This window comes from Emiliania huxleyi (assembly GCF_000372725.1).
Source record: "Emiliania huxleyi CCMP1516 unplaced genomic scaffold EMIHUscaffold_104, whole genome shotgun sequence".
Lineage (NCBI taxonomy): Eukaryota > Haptophyta > Isochrysidales > Noelaerhabdaceae > Emiliania > Emiliania huxleyi.
The window spans coordinates 244,633-265,245 of record NW_005202176.1 but is presented as its reverse complement, the minus strand read 5'-3'; the positions used below and the strand labels follow the sequence as shown (position 1 = coordinate 265,245).

The window sequence follows — 20,613 nt, the reverse complement described above, 5'->3', positions numbered from 1 at the left end:
CGCGAGCTCGCGAGCTCATCTGCATCTCAATCAAATCTCAAGGGGTCGCCGTGTGTATAACGGTCGCGTGATACTGCCCCCGCCCGCGGTTACTTAGTCCCACCCCCGCGTACCCGTCCCACGAAGCACGTACCTTGTGATGTGATACCCGGCACGTGGATTGGGACCTTGCGGTCCTGGATCCCTCACACGTGGCCACATACTAGGGGCTGATCGCGAAGAATGGGCTATCATTTCTCCATTTCGTGCGCGCAGTCTTAGGGCCCTAATGATGCGGCCCCACTTGGCCCGCCGTACGATCCGTGCCACCGCCTGTCTGAACGTCTGCACGACGCGCCCAAAGTTAGCGACGTGCTGCGCGCGGCACCAGAGAATTCTTTCTGCCGCGTATGGCGCCCATCAGGCCGTATTGTTTGGTTTGCTGTATTTGGGTCAGTGTAATCACCTGCTTGCCCCCGGCAAAGAACTCCTCGGGCCCACGCTTGCCTATATGAGCCCGACCCAGGGTTCGGACTTTTTGCTGGGTATGGTATGGTAGCCTCGCGCAACCCACCTCGAGACCATACCCCCCCGCCTGCTGACAGACCCAGCCTCCCGGAGACCGGGGATGGGCGGTCAGGACCATACCCCCCCACCCTTTGGGCCGCGACACTACCATACCATACCCCGCAAAAAGTTGGAACCAAGGTCGTAGTGTATGAAGAAGAAGAAAATGTGGCTGTTATGTCGAGGTCAGACGAGGTAAAGCGCCGCCGTGTAGGTACAGGATCGACGGCACGGGCTCGGCGCTGCTCGCGCCGCCGCCGCTGGCGAAGACGTCCAGCGGCGAGTAGCAGCGGCACTCGAGCTCGCTGCCCGGCGCTGGCTGGCTCAGCCGCCGCCGGGAAGCCGAGTTGCTGATGCTCGGCCCGCCCGTGCTGCCGGGCTCTCGCTCGGCCAATGGCCACCTCGTCTACAACGCCGCAGCTCGCGGGCGAAGCCTTGAACCGCTGATCGAGGCGGGTTTACCGGCCTGCTGGCGGGACCCCCACTCGGGCGCGACGCCGTTGTACATCGCCAGCAAGCGCGGCGACGTCGACAACGTCCGCGTGCTGCTTCAGCATGGCGCCACTGCGGATCACGTCGCACTCACCGCCGCCGCAATGGCAGGCCACGCCGAGGTTGTGCGCCGGCTGCTCGCGGCGGGCGCCGACCCGGTTCAGACGCTTCAAAGCGTCTCGCTGCCGCCACAGCGCCGGCGAGCGATCGCGCAGTCCGAGTGCGTCGAGCTTATCGTCTCGGCCGCTCCCGCCCCTCCCGTGCCGCCGGCGCTTGACCTGGGGAGCGTGGGGGCTGGAGGCTCAGATTTTCGCGGCTTTTTCGTGAGCTGCCCGGGTGGGGAGACCATGCTCGCGCCGCTCCCCGATGGCGAAACAGGCCCACGGCCGCCCTCGCCGTCAAGCTCGGGCGCCTCCGATGCAGGCAGCACGAACACGACCGGCTGGGGCGGAGAGGCGATTCGCGCGTGGGGCGGGCTTTCGTTCGGGACGGCCTCCAGCCAGCGGCGGCCGCGCCGCCGCTCGAGGAATCTCTACGAGTCGATCGGCGGCTACCAGATTCGGATTCGCTGACCTCACAAGGATGCGCTTATGCCATATGCGCACATTGCGCGCGCCAGGGTCGCCCGTCGCGGCGCTGTACATTCGTTTTTAGCTGGAGCCCCCCACCGCCTCGCTTCAGATGTACAATTAGATGCGCTCTGATGTTGGACCATGTCCACGCCGGCATGCCACATGGACATGGATACGTTTGTTAGGACTTATCTTATTTATTTGAGTAGACGTAAGGTTGCCACCCCGCCGGCACGCGATCAACACGCCCTCAGAGCCTGTGAGTAATAGACAAGCTACAAAGAAAAAGAAAATGCTCGCCCGGGCCGTCGGCCAAGCCCACTGACCCGGGTACATGTGGCGTTTGCTCGTGCTTCTCTTGCTCCACCCTGTCTCCGCCACAGAGCTAGCCAGCCTTAAGGAGGACGAGGACGCTTACGCGGGCGAGGCATCAACGGTCGACGGCCAGCTCATAAGCCTCGTGCAGGCGAAGGGCGCAGATGATCCTTCGCTTGTGTCTGAGCTGCTCAGCAAAGGCGCGTCGCCGTCGGCGAGCGGCCTGTACAACTATACGGCCATCATGTGGGCTGTCGTGCGGCACAAGGTCGCGACGCTTCAAGCGCTTCTCGATGCCGGCGGCGACCCGTCGCCAACCAACGCCTGGAGCCGACACACACGCTTGGCCGGAAGCATGCTGCTGCTGTTGAATCACCCGTCACGGTGTGCGTAGGGGCCGCGACGCACTGTTCCTCGCTGCCTGGGAAGGCGAGCCGATGGTGCGGCTGCTCATCGACCACGGCGCCGATGTGAGCGCCTGTGCTGAGCACGATGAGTGGACGCCGCTGCACAAGGCTGCGGAGAAGGGCAGCCTGCCGGTGGTGGCGATGCTCCTTGAGGCGGGAGCCGACCCGCACGCCCGCACGTTGCCCGACAAGACCTTCGAGGACGGCATTGTGCCCGTCGATCTCGCCCGTCGCAAGCTCAAGAGACTGGGGAAGAAGAAGGCGCCGGGCGAGGCGGCCGAACTGCGAAAGCTCATTGCGCTGCTTGTGCAGCACAGCCAGGGGGAGAAGGAGGAGCTGTAGGAGCGATATTCTGGCTCGCCCCGCGCGCGGTTGCCGGCGGCCGCCATCAAGACTAGGACGGACCGATTTTTGTGAGTGATTGTTTGTGAATGAATGAAAAATGGGTAGTTAGTCGATCGAACGTCGAGGATCGTGGATCAAAAGCATGATAAAAGAGCGATATCAACCATTGCAATTCACACACAAGACACCGACACACAACCTCTTTCCATTCAGCTGTGTTTGGCCGACGGCCTGAAAAGCGCCGAAATTCATCCGTGTCATCATATTTCAACTGGGGGTACGAGCAAAGCTCCGGCGGTGGTGGAAGCACTGCTCCGCCGCAATGCTGAGGTGGCACCTGCTTTGCCGCGGCGGCATGCTGCTCCGCGCGCTGGCCGCGTTGAGCCTCGCCACCAGCGTTGTTGGATCGGGCGAGCACGAGTTCAAGTACCTCTGCGGCGACCTCAGCTCGGACACGTCCCTCGTCGCGTCGACGACGTACATCATGTCGTGCCAGGTCTTCGTCCTGGACGGCGTCACGCTCACCATCGAGCGGGGCACCACGATCTACGCCATGCCGGTCGGCAGCCCCGCCTCCGAGGCGCCCGCGCTCGTCGTCGAGCAGGGCGGCAGGCTGATGGCCGAGGGCACGGCGGCCGACCCGATCACCTTCACCGCCTTCAACCCGGAGGAGACGGACGACTCGACGGTCGTGACGGACACCGGCGCCAGCGTGGTGGACACCGTGCTGGAGACCCGCGGCAAGTGGGGCGGCCTCATCCTGCTCGGCCGCGCGCCCACCTCCGCCGGCAGCTACGCCTCCAACTTCATCGAGGGCATCTCGGGCAGGCCGTACGGCGGGTCCGACCCGGCCGACAGCTCGGGCTCGCTCAAGTACGTGCGCGTGTGGCACGGCGGCGCCGCCATCGGCGCCGACAATGAGATCAACGGCATCACCTTTGGCGGCGTCGGCTCGGGCACGACCGTCGAGCACTGTGAGGTCGCCTTCAACCTGGACGACGGCTTCGAGTTCTTCGGCGGCACCGTCAACGTCAAGTGGCTCTCGGTCCTCTTCGTGGGCGATGACGCCTTCGACTCGGACGAGGGGTACCAGGGCAAGGGCCAGTTCCTCTTCGCCATGACCGGCGAGGACGGCAACCACGGCACCGAGATGGACTCCAAGACGGGCGGCAACCTCAACTCGCAGCCCCGCTCGCACCCCGCCTTCTACTCGATGACCATCCTCGGCGGCGGATCGGCCGCCTCGGGCGCCAACGCGGACGGCCTCATGCGCCTCCGCGAGGGCACGGGCGGCAGCTTCGGCAACGTCGTCCTCGCGTACGGATCGGGCATCGGCGTCAGGAACGACGACTGCGGCAGCGAGAGCCGCGGCATCACGCTGCTGCCCGAGCAGTTCCCCGACTTCCTCTTCTTCTCCCCAAACAACGTCATCTACGGCGCCAGCACGCCCTTCAGCTACGGCTCGGGCGCGAAGACCTGCTCGAGCGCCGGCTTCGCCGCCCGCCTCGCCGACCCGGGCTTCGCGGGCGTCTCGGCCACCTGCCTCGACTACACCTGCCTCGGCAGCTCCTTCAGCCCGCTGCCCACGGCAAGCTCGGAGATGTGCAGTGGGGCAATCGACTCGTCCACCGACCCCTTCTACGAGGGCGTCGCGTGCAAGGGCGCCTTCGCGAGCCCGTCGGACAACTGGCTGAGCGAGTACTCGTGGCTCGCCTGCGCTGGCAAGATGGCCGGCTCCACCTGCGCCGGCATCGCCCCCTCCCCCTTCGCGCAGCTGCAAGCTGACGGGCAGACCATCGCGCGCCTCGGCGGCGACGTCGACAGCGCGACCACCCTCTCGGCCGACACGTCGTACCTCCTCACGTCGCAGCTCTTCATCTCGGCCTCGCTCACCATCCCGCCCGGCACCACGATCTACGCGATGCCGACCGGCCAGGCTCCAGGTGGGCCAACACGCCCCTCCCCTCCCCCCCCGCCCCGTTGGATTGGCCGCTCGATGGAGCTGACCTCCTCCCGCCTCCTCGCGCTCCCCCACAGGCGATGTCGCCCCGGCCATCGTCGTCGAGCAGGGCGGCAGGCTGATTGCCGAGGGCACGGCGGTCCGGCCGATCACCATGACCACCGTCCTCTCGGAGGCGGCGCTTGCCTCCTCGGAGCAGGCCCAGACAGACACCGCCAACCCCGGCCTCACCAACCTCGGCGAGCGCGGCAAGTGGGGCGGCCTCGTCCTGCTCGGCCGCGCGCCCACCTCCGCCGGCAGCTACGCCTCCAACTTCATCGAGGGCATCTCGGGCAGGCCGTACGGCGGGTCCGACCCGGGCGACAGCTCGGGCTCGCTCAAGTACGTGCGCGTGTGGCACGGCGGCGCCATCATCGGCGCCGACAATGAGATCAACGGCATCACCTTTGGCGGCGTCGGCTCGGGCACGACCGTCGAGCACTGCGAGGTCGCCCTCAACCTCGACGACGGCTTCGAGTTCTTCGGCGGCACCGTCAACGTCAAGTGGCTCTCGGCGCTGTTTGTGGGCGACGACGCGTTCGACGTCGACGAGGGCTACCAGGGCAGCGGCCAGTTCCTCTTCGCCATGGTCGGCGTCGACGGCAACCACGGCACCGAGATCGACTCGAAGACGGGCGGCAACCTCAACTCGCAGCCCCGCTCGCACCCCGCCTTCTACTCGATGACCATCATCGGCGGCGGCACCCGCTCCGCACGAGACTCGAACGCCATCATGCGCCTCCGCGAGGGCACGGGCGGCAAGTTCGGGAACGTCATTCTGGCCAACGCGGGCGGGCAGCACACGGGCGTCGAGGTCCGCGACTGCGGCTCGGAGACGCGCACCCAGGACCTCCCCGCGCCGTCCGTCTCGATCGGCCAGGTCGGCACCCCAGACTCGGGCTACCTCTTCTTCTCCAAGAACAACGTCGTGGCCGGCGCCAACCCGCCCTTCGCCTTCGACAGGGGCTGCCCCGACGAGGGGTGGCAGGCAGTGTACGCCGACCCGGGCATCTACGGCTGCTTCTTCGAGGACGGCTGCGGCGGCGGCGGCTCCGGCCGTCTCGACCCGCGCCCCACCTGCGGCGGCTCTGGCTGGACGGGCGTCGACGACCCGCCGTCGTCCTTCTTCGCGCCCGTCTCGTACAAGGGTGCCTTTGGCGCCGGCAACCTGTGGCTCGAGGACTGGTCGTACCTCGCCGAGCAGGACCGCCTCGCGACGAGCGCCTTGGAGTGCGGCGAGGAGGCGCAGGACGGCCCCTCGGGCCGCTTCGAGTACCTCTGCGGCGACCTCAGCTCGGACACGTCCCTCGTCGCGTCGACGACGTACATCATGTCGTGCCAGGTCTTCGTCCTGGACGGCGTCACGCTCACCATCGAGCGGGGCACCACGATCTACGCCATGCCGGTCGGCAGCCCCGCCTCCGAGGCGCCCGCGCTCGTCGTCGAGCAGGGCGGCAGGCTGATGGCCGAGGGCACGGCGGCCGACCCGATCACCTTCACCGCCTTCAACCCGGAGGAGACGGACGACTCGACGGTCGTGACGGACACCGGCGCCAGCGTGGTGGACACCGTGCTGGAGACCCGCGGCAAGTGGGGCGGCCTCATCCTGCTCGGCCGCGCGCCCACCTCCGCCGGCAGCTACGCCTCCAACTTCATCGAGGGCATCTCGGGCAGGCCGTACGGCGGGTCCGACCCGGCCGACAGCTCGGGCTCGCTCAAGTACGTGCGCGTGTGGCACGGCGGCGCCGCCATCGGCGCCGACAATGAGATCAACGGCATCACCTTTGGCGGCGTCGGCTCGGGCACGACCGTCGAGCACTGTGAGGTCGCCTTCAACCTGGACGACGGCTTCGAGTTCTTCGGCGGCACCGTCAACGTCAAGTGGCTCTCGGTCCTCTTCGTGGGCGATGACGCCTTCGACTCGGACGAGGGGTACCAGGGCAAGGGCCAGTTCCTCTTCGCCATGACCGGCGAGGACGGCAACCACGGCACCGAGATGGACTCCAAGACGGGCGGCAACCTCAACTCGCAGCCCCGCTCGCACCCCGCCTTCTACTCGATGACCATCCTCGGCGGCGGATCGGCCGCCTCGGGCGCCAACGCGGACGGCCTCATGCGCCTCCGCGAGGGCACGGGCGGCAGCTTCGGCAACGTCGTCCTCGCGTACGGATCGGGCATCGGCGTCAGGAACGACGACTGCGGCAGCGAGAGCCGCGGCATCACGCTGCTGCCCGAGCAGTTCCCCGACTTCCTCTTCTTCTCGCCAAACAACGTCATCTACGGCGCCAGCACGCCCTTCAGCTACGGCTCGGGCGCGAAGACCTGCTCGAGCGCCAGCTTCGCCGCCCGCCTCGCCGACCCGGGCTTCGCGGGCGTCTCGGCCACCTGCCTCGACTACACCTGCCTCGGCAGCTCCTTCAGCCCTCTGCCCACGGCAGGCTCGGAGATGTGCAGTGGGGCAATCGACTCGTCCACCGACCCCTTCTACGAGGGCGTCGCGTGCAAGGGCGCCTTCGCGAGCCCGTCGGACAACTGGCTGAGCGAGTACTCGTGGCTCGCCTGCGCTGGCAAGATGGCCGGCTCCACCTGCGCCGGCATCGCCCCCTCCCCCTTCGCGCAGCTGCAAGCTGACGGGCAGACCATCGCGCGCCTCGGCGGCGACGTCGACAGCGCGACCACCCTCTCGGCCGACACGTCGTACCTCCTCACGTCGCAGCTCTTCATCTCGGCCTCGCTCACCATCCCGCCCGGCACCACGATCTACGCGATGCCGACCGGCCAGGCTCCAGGTGGGCCGACACGCCCCTCCCCTCCCCCCCCGCCCCGTTGGATTGGCCGCTCGATGGAGCTGACCTCCTCCCGCCTCCTCGCGCTCCCCCACAGGCGATGTCGCCCCGGCCATCGTCGTCGAGCAGGGCGGCAGGCTGATTGCCGAGGGCACGGCGGTCCGGCCGATCACCATGACCACCGTCCTCTCGGAGGCGGCGCTTGCCTCCTCGGAGCAGGCCCAGACAGACACCGCCAACCCCGGCCTCACCAACCTCGGCGAGCGCGGCAAGTGGGGCGGCCTCGTCCTGCTCGGCCGCGCGCCCACCTCCGCCGGCAGCTACGCCTCCAACTTCATCGAGGGCATCTCGGGCAGGCCGTACGGCGGGTCCGACCCGGGCGACAGCTCGGGCTCGCTCAAGTACGTGCGCGTGTGGCACGGCGGCGCCATCATCGGCGCCGACAATGAGATCAACGGCATCACCTTTGGCGGCGTCGGCTCGGGCACGACCGTCGAGCACTGCGAGGTCGCCCTCAACCTGGACGACGGCTTCGAGTTCTTCGGCGGCACCGTCAACGTCAAGTGGCTCTCGGCCCTGTTTGTGGGCGACGACGCGTTCGACGTCGACGAGGGGTACCAGGGCAGCGGCCAGTTCCTCTTCGCCATGGTCGGCGTCGACGGCAACCACGGCACCGAGATCGACTCGAAGACGGGCGGCAACCTCAACTCGCAGCCCCGCTCGCACCCCGCCTTCTACTCGATGACCATCATCGGCGGCGGCACCCGCTCCGCACGAGACTCGAACGCCATCATGCGCCTCCGCGAGGGCACGGGCGGCAAGTTCGGGAACGTCATTCTGGCCAACGCGGGCGGGCAGCACACGGGCGTCGAGGTCCGCGACTGCGGCTCGGAGACGCGCACCCAGGACCTCCCCGCGCCGTCCGTCTCGATCGGCCAGGTCGGCACCCCAGACTCGGGCTACCTCTTCTTCTCCAAGAACAACGTCGTGGCCGGCGCCAACCCGCCCTTCTCCTTCGACAGGGGCTGCCCCGACGAGGGGTGGCAGGCAGTGTACGCCGACCCGGGCATCTACGGCTGCTTCTACGAGGACGGCTGCGGCGGCGGCGGCTCCGGCCGTCTCGACCCGCGCCCCACCTGCGGCGGCTCTGGCTGGACGGGCGTCGACGACCCGCCGCCGTCCTTCTTCGCGCCCGTCTCGTACAAGGGTGCCTTTGGCGCCGGCAACCTGTGGCTCGAGGACTGGTCGTACCTCGCCGAGCAGGACCGCCTCGCGACGAGCGCCTTGGAGTGCGGCGAGGAGGCGCAGGACGGCCCCTCGGGCCGCTTCGAGTACCTCTGCGGCGACCTCAGCTCGGACACGTCCCTCGTCGCGTCGACGACGTACATCATGTCGTGCCAGGTCTTCGTCCTGGACGGCGTCACGCTCACCATCGAGCGGGGCACCACGATCTACGCCATGCCGGTCGGCAGCCCCGCCTCCGAGGCGCCCGCGCTCGTCGTCGAGCAGGGCGGCAGGCTGATGGCCGAGGGCACGGCGGCCGACCCGATCACCTTCACCGCCTTCAACCCGGAGGAGACGGACGACTCGACGGTCGTGACGGACACCGGCGCCAGCGTGGTGGGCACCGTGCTGGAGACCCGCGGCAAGTGGGGCGGCCTCATCCTGCTCGGCCGCGCGCCCACCTCTGCCGGCAGCTACGCCTCCAACTTCATCGAGGGCATCTCGGGCAGGCCGTACGGCGGGTCCGACCCGGCCGACAGCTCGGGCTCGCTCAAGTACGTGCGCGTGTGGCACGGCGGCGCCGCCATCGGCGCCGACAATGAGATCAACGGCATCACCTTTGGCGGCGTCGGCTCGGGCACGACCGTCGAGCACTGTGAGGTCGCCTTCAACCTGGACGACGGCTTCGAGTTCTTCGGCGGCACCGTCAACGTCAAGTGGCTCTCGGTCCTCTTCGTGGGCGATGACGCCTTCGACTCGGACGAGGGGTACCAGGGCAAGGGCCAGTTCCTCTTCGCCATGACCGGCGAGGACGGCAACCACGGCACCGAGATGGACTCCAAGACGGGCGGCAACCTCAACTCGCAGCCCCGCTCGCACCCCGCCTTCTACTCGATGACCATCCTCGGCGGCGGATCGGCCGCCTCGGGCGCCAACGCGGACGGCCTCATGCGCCTCCGCGAGGGCACGGGCGGCAGCTTCGGCAACGTCGTCCTCGCGTACGGATCGGGCATCGGCGTCAGGAACGACGACTGCGGCAGCGAGAGCCGCGGCATCACGCTGCTGCCCGAGCAGTTCCCCGACTTCCTCTTCTTCTCGCCAAACAACGTCATCTACGGCGCCAGCACGCCCTTCAGCTACGGCTCGGGCGCGAAGACCTGCTCGAGCGCCGGCTTCGCCGCCCGCCTCGCCAACCCGGGCTTCGCGGGCGTCTCGGCCGCCTGCCTCGACTACACCTGCCTCGGCAGCTCCTTCAGCCCGCTGCCCACGGCAAGCTCGGAGATGTGCAGTGGGGCAATCGACTCGTCCACCGACCCCTTCTACGAGGGCGTCGCGTGCAAGGGCGCCTTCGCGAGCCCGTCGGACAACTGGCTGAGCGAGTACTCGTGGCTCGCCTGCGCTGGCAAGATGGCCGGCTCCACCTGCGCCGGCATCGCCCCCTCCCCCTTTGCGCAGCTGCAGTATCGGACCATCGCGCGCCTCGGCGGCGACGTCGACAGCGCGACCACCCTCTCGGCCGACACGTCGTACCTCCTCACGTCGCAGCTCTTCATCTCGGCCTCGCTCACCATCCCGCCCGGCACCACGATCTACGCGATGCCGACCGGCCAGGCTCCAGGTGGGCCAACACGCCCTCCCCTCCCCCCCCCGCCCCGTTGGATTGGCCGCTCGATGGAGCTGACCTCCTCCCGCCTCCTCGCGCCCCCCACAGGCGATGTCGCCCCGGCCATCGTCGTCGAGCAGGGCGGCAGGCTGATTGCCGAGGGCACGGCGGTCCGGCCGATCACCATGACCACCGTCCTCTCGGAGGCGGCGCTTGCCTCCTCGGAGCAGGCCCAGACAGACACCGCCAACCCCGGCCTCACCAACCTCGGCGAGCGCGGCAAGTGGGGCGGCCTCGTCCTGCTCGGCCGCGCGCCCACCTCCGCCGGCAGCTACGCCTCCAACTTCATCGAGGGCATCTCGGGCAGGCCGTACGGCGGGTCCGACCCGGGCGACAGCTCGGGCTCGCTCAAGTACGTGCGCGTGTGGCACGGCGGCGCCATCATCGGCGCCGACAATGAGATCAACGGCATCACCTTTGGCGGCGTCGGCTCGGGCACGACCGTCGAGCACTGCGAGGTCGCCCTCAACCTCGACGACGGCTTCGAGTTCTTCGGCGGCACCGTCAACGTCAAGTGGCTCTCGGCCCTGTTTGTGGGCGACGACGCGTTCGACGTCGACGAGGGGTACCAGGGCAGCGGCCAGTTCCTCTTCGCCATGGTCGGCGTCGACGGCAACCACGGCACCGAGATCGACTCGAAGACGGGCGGCAACCTCGACTCGCAGCCCCGCTCGCACCCCGCCTTCTACTCGATGACCATCATCGGCGGCGGCACCCGCTCCGCACGAGACTCGAACGCCATCATGCGCCTCCGCGAGGGCACGGGCGGCAAGTTCGGGAACATCATTCTGGCCAACGCGGGCGGGCAGCACACGGGCGTCGAGGTCCGCGACTGCGGCTCGGAGACGCGCACCCAGGACCTCCCCGCGCCGTCCGTCTCGATCGGCCAGGTCGGCACCCCAGACTCGGGCTACCTCTTCTTCTCCAAGAACAACGTCGTGGCCTTACAACAAAAAACTCCCTCGCACGACACTAGGCACGGGACTGGCGCGCACTGGCACTAACACAGGTAGACCATCTCCGGGATTAGAAAATCATCTCGCGCCTCAGTTCGGGGAGATCAGTGGAAAAGGCGGCGAGCGCGGCCACGCCGCCCGCCGAATTCCCACGGTACCATATCCAACGCGTCTCAACTCGGTAGGTCACGTGGTGCAAAGCCTCATGCGCGGCGCAAAGCCTCTACCCAAATTTTGCCATGATGTCCGCCTTGCTCGGCGCCTGGCATAGGGCAGACACTGAGCTCGAGACACTGAGCGGTGTCGACTAAGTCTTCGGGTACTACTGGTGTTGCACCTTCGTTGGCAGGAGGAGGGGCAGAGCGGGCGCGTCGCCACCGCTGCCACCTCCAGCGCCGCCGCCGCCGCCTGCCATCGCGGTCCAAGGAGCGGCGCATGCGGGACCTACCCCCAACGGCACATGGTCGGGCGAAACGACTGCAAAGGAGTAGCTTCTCCCACTAAGCCCCGCTCAACCGCTTGGCCCGACCCGCATCCCGCACGAGGCCGCCGGTATCACGCCGAGCAGCGCGTGGGCTGGGGCTGGCGGCGGAGCGCTCTGCGCGTACATAGACATGATGTCGCCTGCCGGCGCATACTAAACGTTCAAGAATGTCGGAGAAGCGAGTCAGGCCGGCCGGGCGGTGGGTAATGCCACGACGGCGCGCCTTTAGTCGCCATGCGTTGAGGCTGCAGCAAAGCTGGGTCGGCCGCGGTGTTGTTGTCGATACCGCGCACGTAGCGAGGCGGCACGCCCCCTCCGCTCACCGCGAACCCTCCTACCCCAGCGATGCCGGCTTGCGGCACTGGCATGGACGGGCGGCCGGCGTTTTGCGGGTAGAATGGCGACGCCAACGGCTTCGGCGGCGACACGAGAGGGCGCGGGGCGCTCCAGCCTATGCCGAGGCCGCTCCTATACACGCACAAGGCACACGTGCGTGAGCGGGAAATCTGTTGGTGGCGCTTGCGGCGCCAACGTCTGTGCGAGCGCTTCACCCCGTGCCCATGGCGGCGGGCGGCGGAGGCGCCGCGTCAGAGTCGACTGCTGCGGCGGGCGCATTGGCGGGCGCGGCCACCGTCCCATTCATTGCGCTCTCGAGGAGCGCGTCAGCAAACGTCATTGCCGCTATCGGGGCCTACTCGTCCGCCGCATCCTCCCGTGAATGGGCGACGCAATGTCCGCGCGCGCGCGCGCGGGGGGGGGGGGGGGGAGCGCACGGAGGCGTAAGTGGGCTCCGCATTCATGCCCGCGCCGGAGTCACCGCCGTCCGAGGTCAAGGCGAGGTTGCGGAAGCCCAGGTGTGCCGCCTCCGCCTCCGCCTCCGGCATCGGCAAACCCGCTGCGAATGGCGAGGAGAGCTCCGCGTCGGACGGCACCCAGGGCGAGTCGATCGCGCCAGCACTGCCCACAGCTCCAAAGGAATCGGCGGCGGACATCTCGCTGCCAGCAACCGACGCGGCGGCTGGCCCGGCGGGCGCGGCGAACAGGTCGACCAGCTCGGACTCGGCTGAGGGAGGAGGAGGTGATTCCGGAGCCCCCGCAGCATCAAGCAGGCTGACAGTGGCGGCGACAGCGACGGCGGGCGCCGCCGACGCCGCCGCCGGAGGCGGCGGCACGTACCCGGGGGCACCGGGGAGGCGCATGGCTGCCCCGCGCGAGTCGTACCGAGCGGCCGGTGTAGGCGCGGGCGCGGGCGCCGGCTCCGGCGGCGCTTCCTCCGGCGTGTCCTCGCGAGAGGCCCATTTCTTCTCCCCATAGGCTGCCCGGACAAACTGGTCGCGCTCCTATGGGGGCGCGAAGATCTGAGCCAGAGGCAGCCGAGAGAGAAAGTGTTGCGGTGTGCGTTCTGCGACCGACGACGCAGTCCTTTTGGTCGGCCACTCGAACGACGTGGCGGGTAGCAACGCAAAGGTGGTGGCGACGTTGACCTCGTTGCCGCCCCGCGCTAGCGCCTCCACCTCGTACGGCGTCAGGCTGGCCCGGACGTCCAGTTTGGCAAGTCGCTCGGCGGTCCTGACCTCGTGCCCCGCGACACCGTGCGACTCCCGGCAGTCTCGGCAAACAAAAATGCGATACGTCAACACGACGTCGGCGAAACCGCCGCGGTTCGTCGAGGGCGTGCGGCACGTGCCGCACAGCTTGTTGCCGGGCAATTTGCGCAGCCGTGCCAGCGTCGCCTCGGCAGACTTCTTGGGAAATGGTGGTCCGTGCGCCTCCATCTTGTCCTCGTCGGTGAAGCGCATAGGCCCCGAAGGCGTTTTGAACCCGACCGCCTTCTGAACCTTTTTCATCAGCGGCTGGCAAGCAGTGCAGGGCGGTGGGGGTCAGACGCTTGCTTGGCCGACGGAGCTATCATGACACGGGGCGCTGGTGTTTGTTTTTCTGCGCCTTGGAGAGTTCCGAGCGGACTCCGCTGTGGACCCCGTGTTGGTGACTGTCTATACGATTTCGGGCCCGGGGTTGTACCGTATTTTCTTCTCAATACATCAGGTAGTGCGGCAAATTTCTTTTTTTTCGCGGCCACCTGGCGGCGCCGCTGCGCAAAAACTTCGGGAAGTCCTCGGATCACGTCGCACGCTCGCACGCACACACACAACAAAACCAGGCCCCAAATTACGTGTGAGTGTTAGAGTTGTTTGGTATTGCTAAAAATCTCTCTCTCACACACGTCCCAGCTCCCCAGAAATCCCGAGGAGCCGTGCAGTGCCTAGATAAGTCTGTGTGCTGTGTGGTGCACGCCCTCCGAGCGGGCGGGTCTGCCCGTCGGGTTGCTGCCCTACTCCCACCAGGGGTTGGCTGGTCTATTTATTTATTTATCCTCTTGCGACGCAGGTTCCGACCCTCTGCGTGGCCGACTCACACAGCGAGCCTTCCTGTCTCCCTGCTGCCGATTCATCGGTGGTGCTCAGTCAAGATATTGTAGAGACCGACCATATGCACAATATCTTGACTGAGTACTAAGCCCAGTTCGAAGATCGGTAGCCTCACCGCGGGTCGCGCCGCTGCGCAGCGAGAGCCAGGCTCGCCCGGCGAAGGTGACCAGAGAGTGCTCAACAAATACCAGAAAAAATCAGGGAGCCTCAGAGAGTGCCACTGCCACCACCCAGGCCGCGGGAGCCGATCGGCTGCGCCGAGGACAGCTCCCTCAGTGTGCTCCGCGGCTCACCAGTGTGCGCCGCGGCGCCGTCCAGCCACTTTGGCGGCCAGCCACCGCGCACCGGTCGAGTTCTTCGACTCTGGAGGACATAAAGGTACCGTCTGAAAGGTATTTTTATGCTCTATTTAGCGCACTTGGTCTCAAAGAGCAACTCCGTTCACAGCGGGCGTGATTCACACCGAAGCATGAGTGAAGCATCAGCTCGCAAGCAGGCCCGACAGCGAATTCTTCTCCGCTCGACCCGCGACGGAACTCGCCCCGCGCCACAGCGCCACAGGTTTCGAGCCTCCGGCGGCCGCGACATGATCGCTCCCACTCCGCCGCTCCAGCCTGCCGACGCAGACGATGAGGGGCCGCTGCCGCTCTCAGCCTCCCGTCCGATGCTCGCTCCGCTGGCGCGCCGGAGGCGAGGCGCGAGCGGTGAGGCCGAGTCGTCAGAGGCGTGGCCTCTGGGATCACCGGCGATGTCGACGATCCGCGGGTGGGTCGCCGGCGCCACCAGTCCTACCGGCCCTCCGCCACCCGCCGCGGGCTACTCCTCCACCGCCCTCGGCCTCACCGGAGGCGGGCCGAGCCCTCCCGGCGGCGGAGGTGGCGGTGGGCGCGGCAGCGGCGTTGGGCTGAGGCGGAGCGGCGTGTGGGCAGAGGCGCACGCGATTGTGGCGCAGCTGTGGGGCGGAGAGTTCGACCCGATGCACGCCGACGTCGGCGGGCGGCTCGTGCGGCTGATGGCGGCGCAGCCGGCGGCGCTCTTTGCGATCCTGCCTCAGCTGGCGGGCTTTCTGATTGTGCACCACGCGTCCGCTGCGGTGGACGGGACCGCGCACCCGCACGCCGCCTCGGGGATGCTCGGCCACTCGCCGCGCCCCGCGCCGCTCCCGCCGCCTCCCTCGTCGGACGGGCGCGCGCCGCCCAGCCGCTAAAGAGACGCGCCGCATGGCCCTCGGCCTCCGCCTTGGGACCGCTACCCCTCCCGTCTCCCCCCCCCCCCCCCATGACACCTCCCGCCGGGCGGCAGGCGTGCCGCCGACGCTGAACGGCTCGCGCGCGCCGCCGCCGCGTCGCTCGAGGAGCCGCCGCCAGCTGCTGCCCACCGCCGTCCGCCCTTCCTCCTCACCGCTCCGCCCCGCCGCCTCTTTTCCTCGCAGGCGACGCTGCTGCGCTTCTGCGGCGGCTCGCCGCGGTTCGCGCTGCAGCTCTACTGGCTGCTGCTTGCGCAGCCCGGCGCGGGCGGCCCCGCCTCCTCCTCCGCCTTCTCTCCGCCCGGCGTGCAGCGGGTCGTGTCTGCGCCGTCGCTGCTGCAGCTCGCCTCTCCACGCGCGCGCGCGCTGATGGCTGCGGCGGTGTCGGCGCACGAGGACGAAGAGGCGGCGCTGGCCGCCGGGACGGAGCTGCCGCGGGCGGAGAAGGGGGAGGGGGGCGAGGGGGAGGGTGGCGAGGGCGTCTCGGCGCCGGGCCGCTTCAGCAGCAACATGAGCGACGCCGTCTCCGCCTCAGAGGCGGGGGGCGGGGCGGGGGGCGGGGCGGGGGGCGGGGGGGCGGCAGCCGCGGCAGGGGCGACGGAGGAGGGGGGGGGCGAGCGGGGGGAGGGCCAGCACAACTTGGCGGCCGCTGTCCCGGCTCCGGGCACCCCGCCGCTCGGAGTGCCGCCGCTTGCTGCCCCGTCGACGCCGCCGGCGTTTGGAGCGGAGGGGGGGGAGCCCGCTCCTTCGCCGGGCCCGCTCCCTGCGCCCGTCCCCGTCCCTGTCGTCGCGGCGCCGTCGCAGCTGCAGCCGCTGCTGCCGCACCACGCCGGACCAGCCTCCGCCCCCGAGGCGCAAGAGCGAGGCCGCGTCATGTCTATGGAGGAGCTGCCTGCCTCGGCCGTGCCGCAGCTGCCTGCCTCGGCCGTGCCGCAGCTGCCTGCCTCGGCCGTGCCGCAGCTGCCGCGCCGCAAGGTGTCCCTCCCCTCCCCGATCCGGAGGGCGGCGACCGCCGGCCGCGCGCTCGACGCGGCCGGCGGCCCCTCTTGCGACCAGCCCGCCGGCCATTCCTCGCGGAGCCGGCCGGGCTCGAGGGCTGGATCGAGGCATGTCCGGGACACGTCCATGACATGTCCGGGACATCACCTTAGGCCGGGCTCGAGGCCGGGCTCGAGGCCGGCCACGCCGTCCGGGGGAGGACACGGCCACTCGCGCCGCCCCTCGCTCGGGGGGGTGGGTGGCTCGCAGCAGCACGCGTCGCAGCAGCAGGCGCTGGCGCACGCCGCCGCGCGGGCAGACTACGCCGGCGCGCTCCGCCTCCGAGTCTGCCACGCCGCCGGCCTGATCCGAGACGTCTCCTCGCTCGGCGGCGGCGGCGGCGGCGGCGGCGGCGGCGGCGGCGGCGGCGGCGGGGGCGGGGGCGGGGAGGGGGGCGGCGGCGGCGGCGGCGGGGGGGGAGACGACGGCGGTGGCGCTGCGTCGGATGAGTCGGACGGCGGCGTGAGCTCCGTGGGCGCTTGCTCGGCTGTCGGGCGGCGGACGGAGAGCGGGGTGAGTAGAGGGGCGACCGACGATGAGCGAGCTGAGGCGCGCGCAGCCGATAAACAGAGTCTTAGACTCATGATCAGCCAAACACAGGTTCACCTCCGGCTGAAGCTGTGCTTTGGGGGGGCGGGGGGGGTCTCTCCCACCGATCGGCCGCCGCCCGTCCCCTCACCTGAACCCCTCTCCCTGCTCGCCAGGCCTTTGCGGAGCAGCTCGCTTTCGTCGCCGACCTCACCGGTGTCGCCGAGCGGCTCAAGCACTTCGACCGCCCCCTGCGCGCCGGAGCACTCAAGGACGAGCTGGCGAGACTCAATGAGGAACTGCGCGAGCGCGCCGCCCAGCCGGGCGGGTGGTCGCCCTTCATCCCGCTCCTCCCCGCCTCGGACCCGCCGCACAAGGTGCTCCGCTTCGTCGAGGACGAGGCCCCTCATTCCTCGCGGCAGAGGATGCAGGCGCGCGGGAGCGGCGTCTCTTCACAGCGCACGCCGTGAATAGGCGGTCGTGCTCTCGACAAAGGAGCGCGCGCCGTACCTCGTCTTTGTGGAGCTGCTCTGCGAGCCGGGCAGCGAGGAGCAGTCGCCCACGCCGCGCGGCGCGCTGCTCCGGCGGGCCTCACACCTGGCCGAGAAGGCGGCGCAGGGCGCGCACCGCCTCGCCGCGACGACGACGGCGCAGCGCGCGGCGGCCGCCGGATCGCGCTTCGCTTCCGCGGCCGCTGAGGTGACGAAGCAGGTGGCGGGGCGCGCCCTCGCCGCAGTTGGAGAGGCGCGAGACAGGGGGACGCCGCGCGCCGGCGCCGACAGCCGCGCCGCCGGCTTGGGGCGGGCGGCGGCGGCGCGGCGGCAGCGGCGGCGACGCAGCGGCGCGGCTGGCAGGGAGGCTGTGGCCGCGCTTCTTCCGGGAGGGGCGAACTCGTGCGACCTGGCGCCAAGCGAGGCGCCGCTGGAGGACTTTGGCGAGGCGTCGGCCGGCGCCTCCAGCTGCGAGCCGCTCGAGCTCGCGTTGAGCTCCGACGGGCCAAGCTACGACGGCCCGAGCAGCTCGAGCAGCTACGCGCGCGGCCGGTCGGCAGAGGCGGTCGTGTCTCACGGGCAGCGGCTCGAGACGCGCGCGGCGTCGTACCCTCTGCGGCGCCTCACGGAGCGGTTGGGCGAGGTCTTCACCGCGGTCGGCTCCGACGGGCGCGGCTTTGCCGGGTGCGGTGGCGGCGGGGCGCGCCACGCCCGATTGCCGGGCGAGGCGTCCGACTCTGAGACGCAGTCGTCGGACGCCGACCTGCAGAACGAGCTGTCCTTGGCTCGCCGCGGCGGCGACGCTCTGCCACTGCAGCTGCCGGCGCTCTCTCCGGCGAGGACCGACGCCGGCTCTCACGGCGAGCGTCGGTTGCTGCGCCGGCAGCAGAGACAGCCGTGGTCTGATTCGGACGCCGAGCGGCAGCGCCGGCGCCGCCACCACTCCAACAGCGGAAAGGGGCTGCGCGCTGTCGGCAGCGGCGGCACGGGCGGCCAGGCGGCGGCCACCTCCAGCGCGAACCACGGCGGTGCAGCAAGCGGGGAGGGCGCCGGAGAGCGCGGTGATGCGGCAGCCGCTTCGTCGAGCGCTTTGGAGCCTCCGCGCCTGGAGCCGATCCTTTCCGGGCTGCCGGCGCCTGCCGCGGGGGCGTGGCCCGCTGCCTCGGCGGGCGCATCGGCGGCCGACGCCGGCAGCGGCAGCGGCAGCGGGTCGGGGCGGCGGCGAGGAGTTCCTCCTCGGCTCAAGCTGAGCGAGAAGCAGCTCAAGGCGCCTCCTCCCTCCCCTCCCCTTCCCTCCCCCCCGGCCCCCAAGACCGCCTCCGCCCCCCCCCCCCCCCCTTTCTGATCCCCTCCGATCGCCCCCTCGCCCCGCCCCTCTCCTCCAGGTCTCCCTCCTCTCCGACTCTGACGAACTCTCGCCGACCGCCATGGCGCCGCTGCCCGGCTTCGCCGGAAGCTCCTCTCACGCCCTGCCGCCGGCCGCCGGCCCGCACGGCGACGCGCGGCCCCCGCCCCCCCCGCCAGCGGGAGGCGTCGACGAGCAAGGCAGCCCGCACAGCGGCGAGGAGGAGGGCGGCGGGCTTGGGCTTGGCGCCTACTCCCCAGAGGAGGGCTTCGGCGAGCTCTGGTCGCAGCGGGTCGACCGGCTGCGCGCTGCGTCGCCGCGGGGCGGTGAGCCAGGCTGGCGCCTCTTTGCGATGATCGTCAAGGCGGACGACGAGCTTCTGCAGGAGCGGCTGCTCCGCCCGCGCGTCCGTCGCCTCTCCTCGCCCGCTCCCCACCCCGCCCCCTCCGCCCCCGCCGCCTCGCAGGAGCAGCTCGCCGTCTCCTTCATCGCCCAGCTCGGCCGCGTCTGGAGCAGCGCGCGCATGCCGCTCCGCCTCTTCCCGTACACGATCCTCGCAACCTCGGCCACCGCCGGGCTCATCGAGGTCGTCCCCGACGCAAAGTCGCTCGACGGCATCTGCAAGACCGCCTCCTTCTCCTCGCTCGCCGCCTTCTTCCGCGCGCGCTACGGCGGCCCCTCCTCGCGCGCCTTCTATGCCGCCCGGCGCAACTTCGTGCAGTCCAGCGCCGCGTACTCTGTCGCGTGCTACCTCCTCCAGATCAAGGACCGGCACAACGGCAACATCCTGCTGCGCGCCGACGGCTCCGTCGTCCACATCGACTTTGGCTTCCTCCTCTCCAACTCGCCCGGCAAAAACATCGGCTTCGAGTCTGCGCCCTTCAAGCTCACGCGCGAGTGGGTCGAGGTGATGGGCGGCGCGTCGTCGCCGTGGTTCGCCTACTTTCGGCTGCTCGTCGTGCGCGGCTACCTCGAGGCGCGCCGCCACCGCGAGGAGCTCCTCCTCTCCGTCGCCGCCGCCTACCACGCCACCGGCGGCTCGCTGCCTTGCTTCCGCGCCGGGGAGGCGTCGATCGACGCGATGCGTCAGCGCTTCCGGCCGCACGACTCGGAGGTGCAGGCGGCGCGGTTCGCCGCGAGCCTCGTCTCCGAGTCCCTCGACCACTGGCGCACGCGCACGTGCGTCTCTGCGCGTGCGGGTGCGTGCTCGCCACTGCAGCGGGTGTGATCCCGGGAGGCCTTTTTGCTGTAGGTACGACTGCTACCAGTGGTGCTGCCTCGGCATCCGCTACTGAGCCGCGGCCCAGAAGCCGGCGTGGCCCCTGACGGACGTTTTCGTGAGATGTTCTGGCATGTGTAAGTGTGTGTGTGTGTGTGTGTGTGTGTGTGTGTGTGTGTGTGTGTGTGTGTGTGTGTGTGTGTGTGTGTGTGTGTGTGTGTGTGTGGCGCGTGGTTGCCGGCGCGGTATCTCCGTCGTCCGTGGGGCAGACGCTGGTGTGTGCCCGTTCAGGTTTGTGGTGTGTGTGTTTTGCTATTCTGTATTGATCGAGTTGTGAGCCAGAGGCTGCGACGGTGTGTACCACTATCAGTCACCTTATGCCACCCGTCGGCGTGTCGCAATTCCGGATCCGCGGGGGCGGATGAGGGGGATAAAGGGTTAAAGCGTATGGTTGCGCGACGGTGGCAAAGGTGACTGATAAGTGATAATACAGTTTACACCGTCCGCGCGTCGCACTCGCAGGCCGAG

At 69.4% G+C, this 20,613-nt stretch overlaps 4 protein-coding genes across 4 annotated transcripts; 3 read left to right on the top strand and 1 right to left on the bottom strand.

Annotated features, from left to right (window-relative positions):
- Nucleotides 1-1,944: 1,944 nt before the first annotated feature.
- On the top strand, nt 1,945-2,674 carry EMIHUDRAFT_222652 (hypothetical protein; the record flags this gene model as incomplete). Its single annotated transcript, XM_005792920.1, has 2 exons — nt 1,945-2,234; nt 2,320-2,674. 2 exons carry the CDS (start codon nt 1,945-1,947, stop codon nt 2,672-2,674), a joined length of 645 nt encoding a protein of 214 aa, XP_005792977.1.
- Nucleotides 2,675-5,728: 3,054 nt separating this feature from the next.
- On the top strand, nt 5,729-11,190 carry EMIHUDRAFT_439624 (hypothetical protein; the record flags this gene model as incomplete). The annotated part of the gene is made up of 3 exons (XM_005792919.1): nt 5,729-7,465; nt 7,560-10,304; nt 10,398-11,190. Coding segments are annotated over exons 1-3 (4,995 nt in total), but the record flags the coding sequence as incomplete, so codon positions are not given.
- Nucleotides 11,191-11,292: 102 nt separating this feature from the next.
- On the bottom strand, nt 11,293-13,636 carry EMIHUDRAFT_631920 (hypothetical protein; the record flags this gene model as incomplete). Its single annotated transcript, XM_005792969.1, has 7 exons — nt 11,293-11,567; nt 11,643-11,749; nt 11,822-11,929; nt 12,013-12,257; nt 12,341-12,480; nt 12,563-13,129; nt 13,199-13,636. 7 exons carry the CDS (start codon nt 13,634-13,636, stop codon nt 11,529-11,531), a joined length of 1,644 nt encoding a protein of 547 aa, XP_005793026.1. The 3' UTR covers nt 11,293-11,528.
- A 5,312-nt stretch (nt 13,637-18,948) lies between these two features.
- On the top strand, nt 18,949-20,094 carry EMIHUDRAFT_69673 (hypothetical protein; the record flags this gene model as incomplete). The annotated part of the gene is made up of 2 exons (XM_005792918.1): nt 18,949-19,272; nt 19,339-20,094. 2 exons carry the CDS (start codon nt 18,949-18,951, stop codon nt 20,092-20,094), a joined length of 1,080 nt encoding a protein of 359 aa, XP_005792975.1.
- Nucleotides 20,095-20,613: the final 519 nt, after the last annotated feature.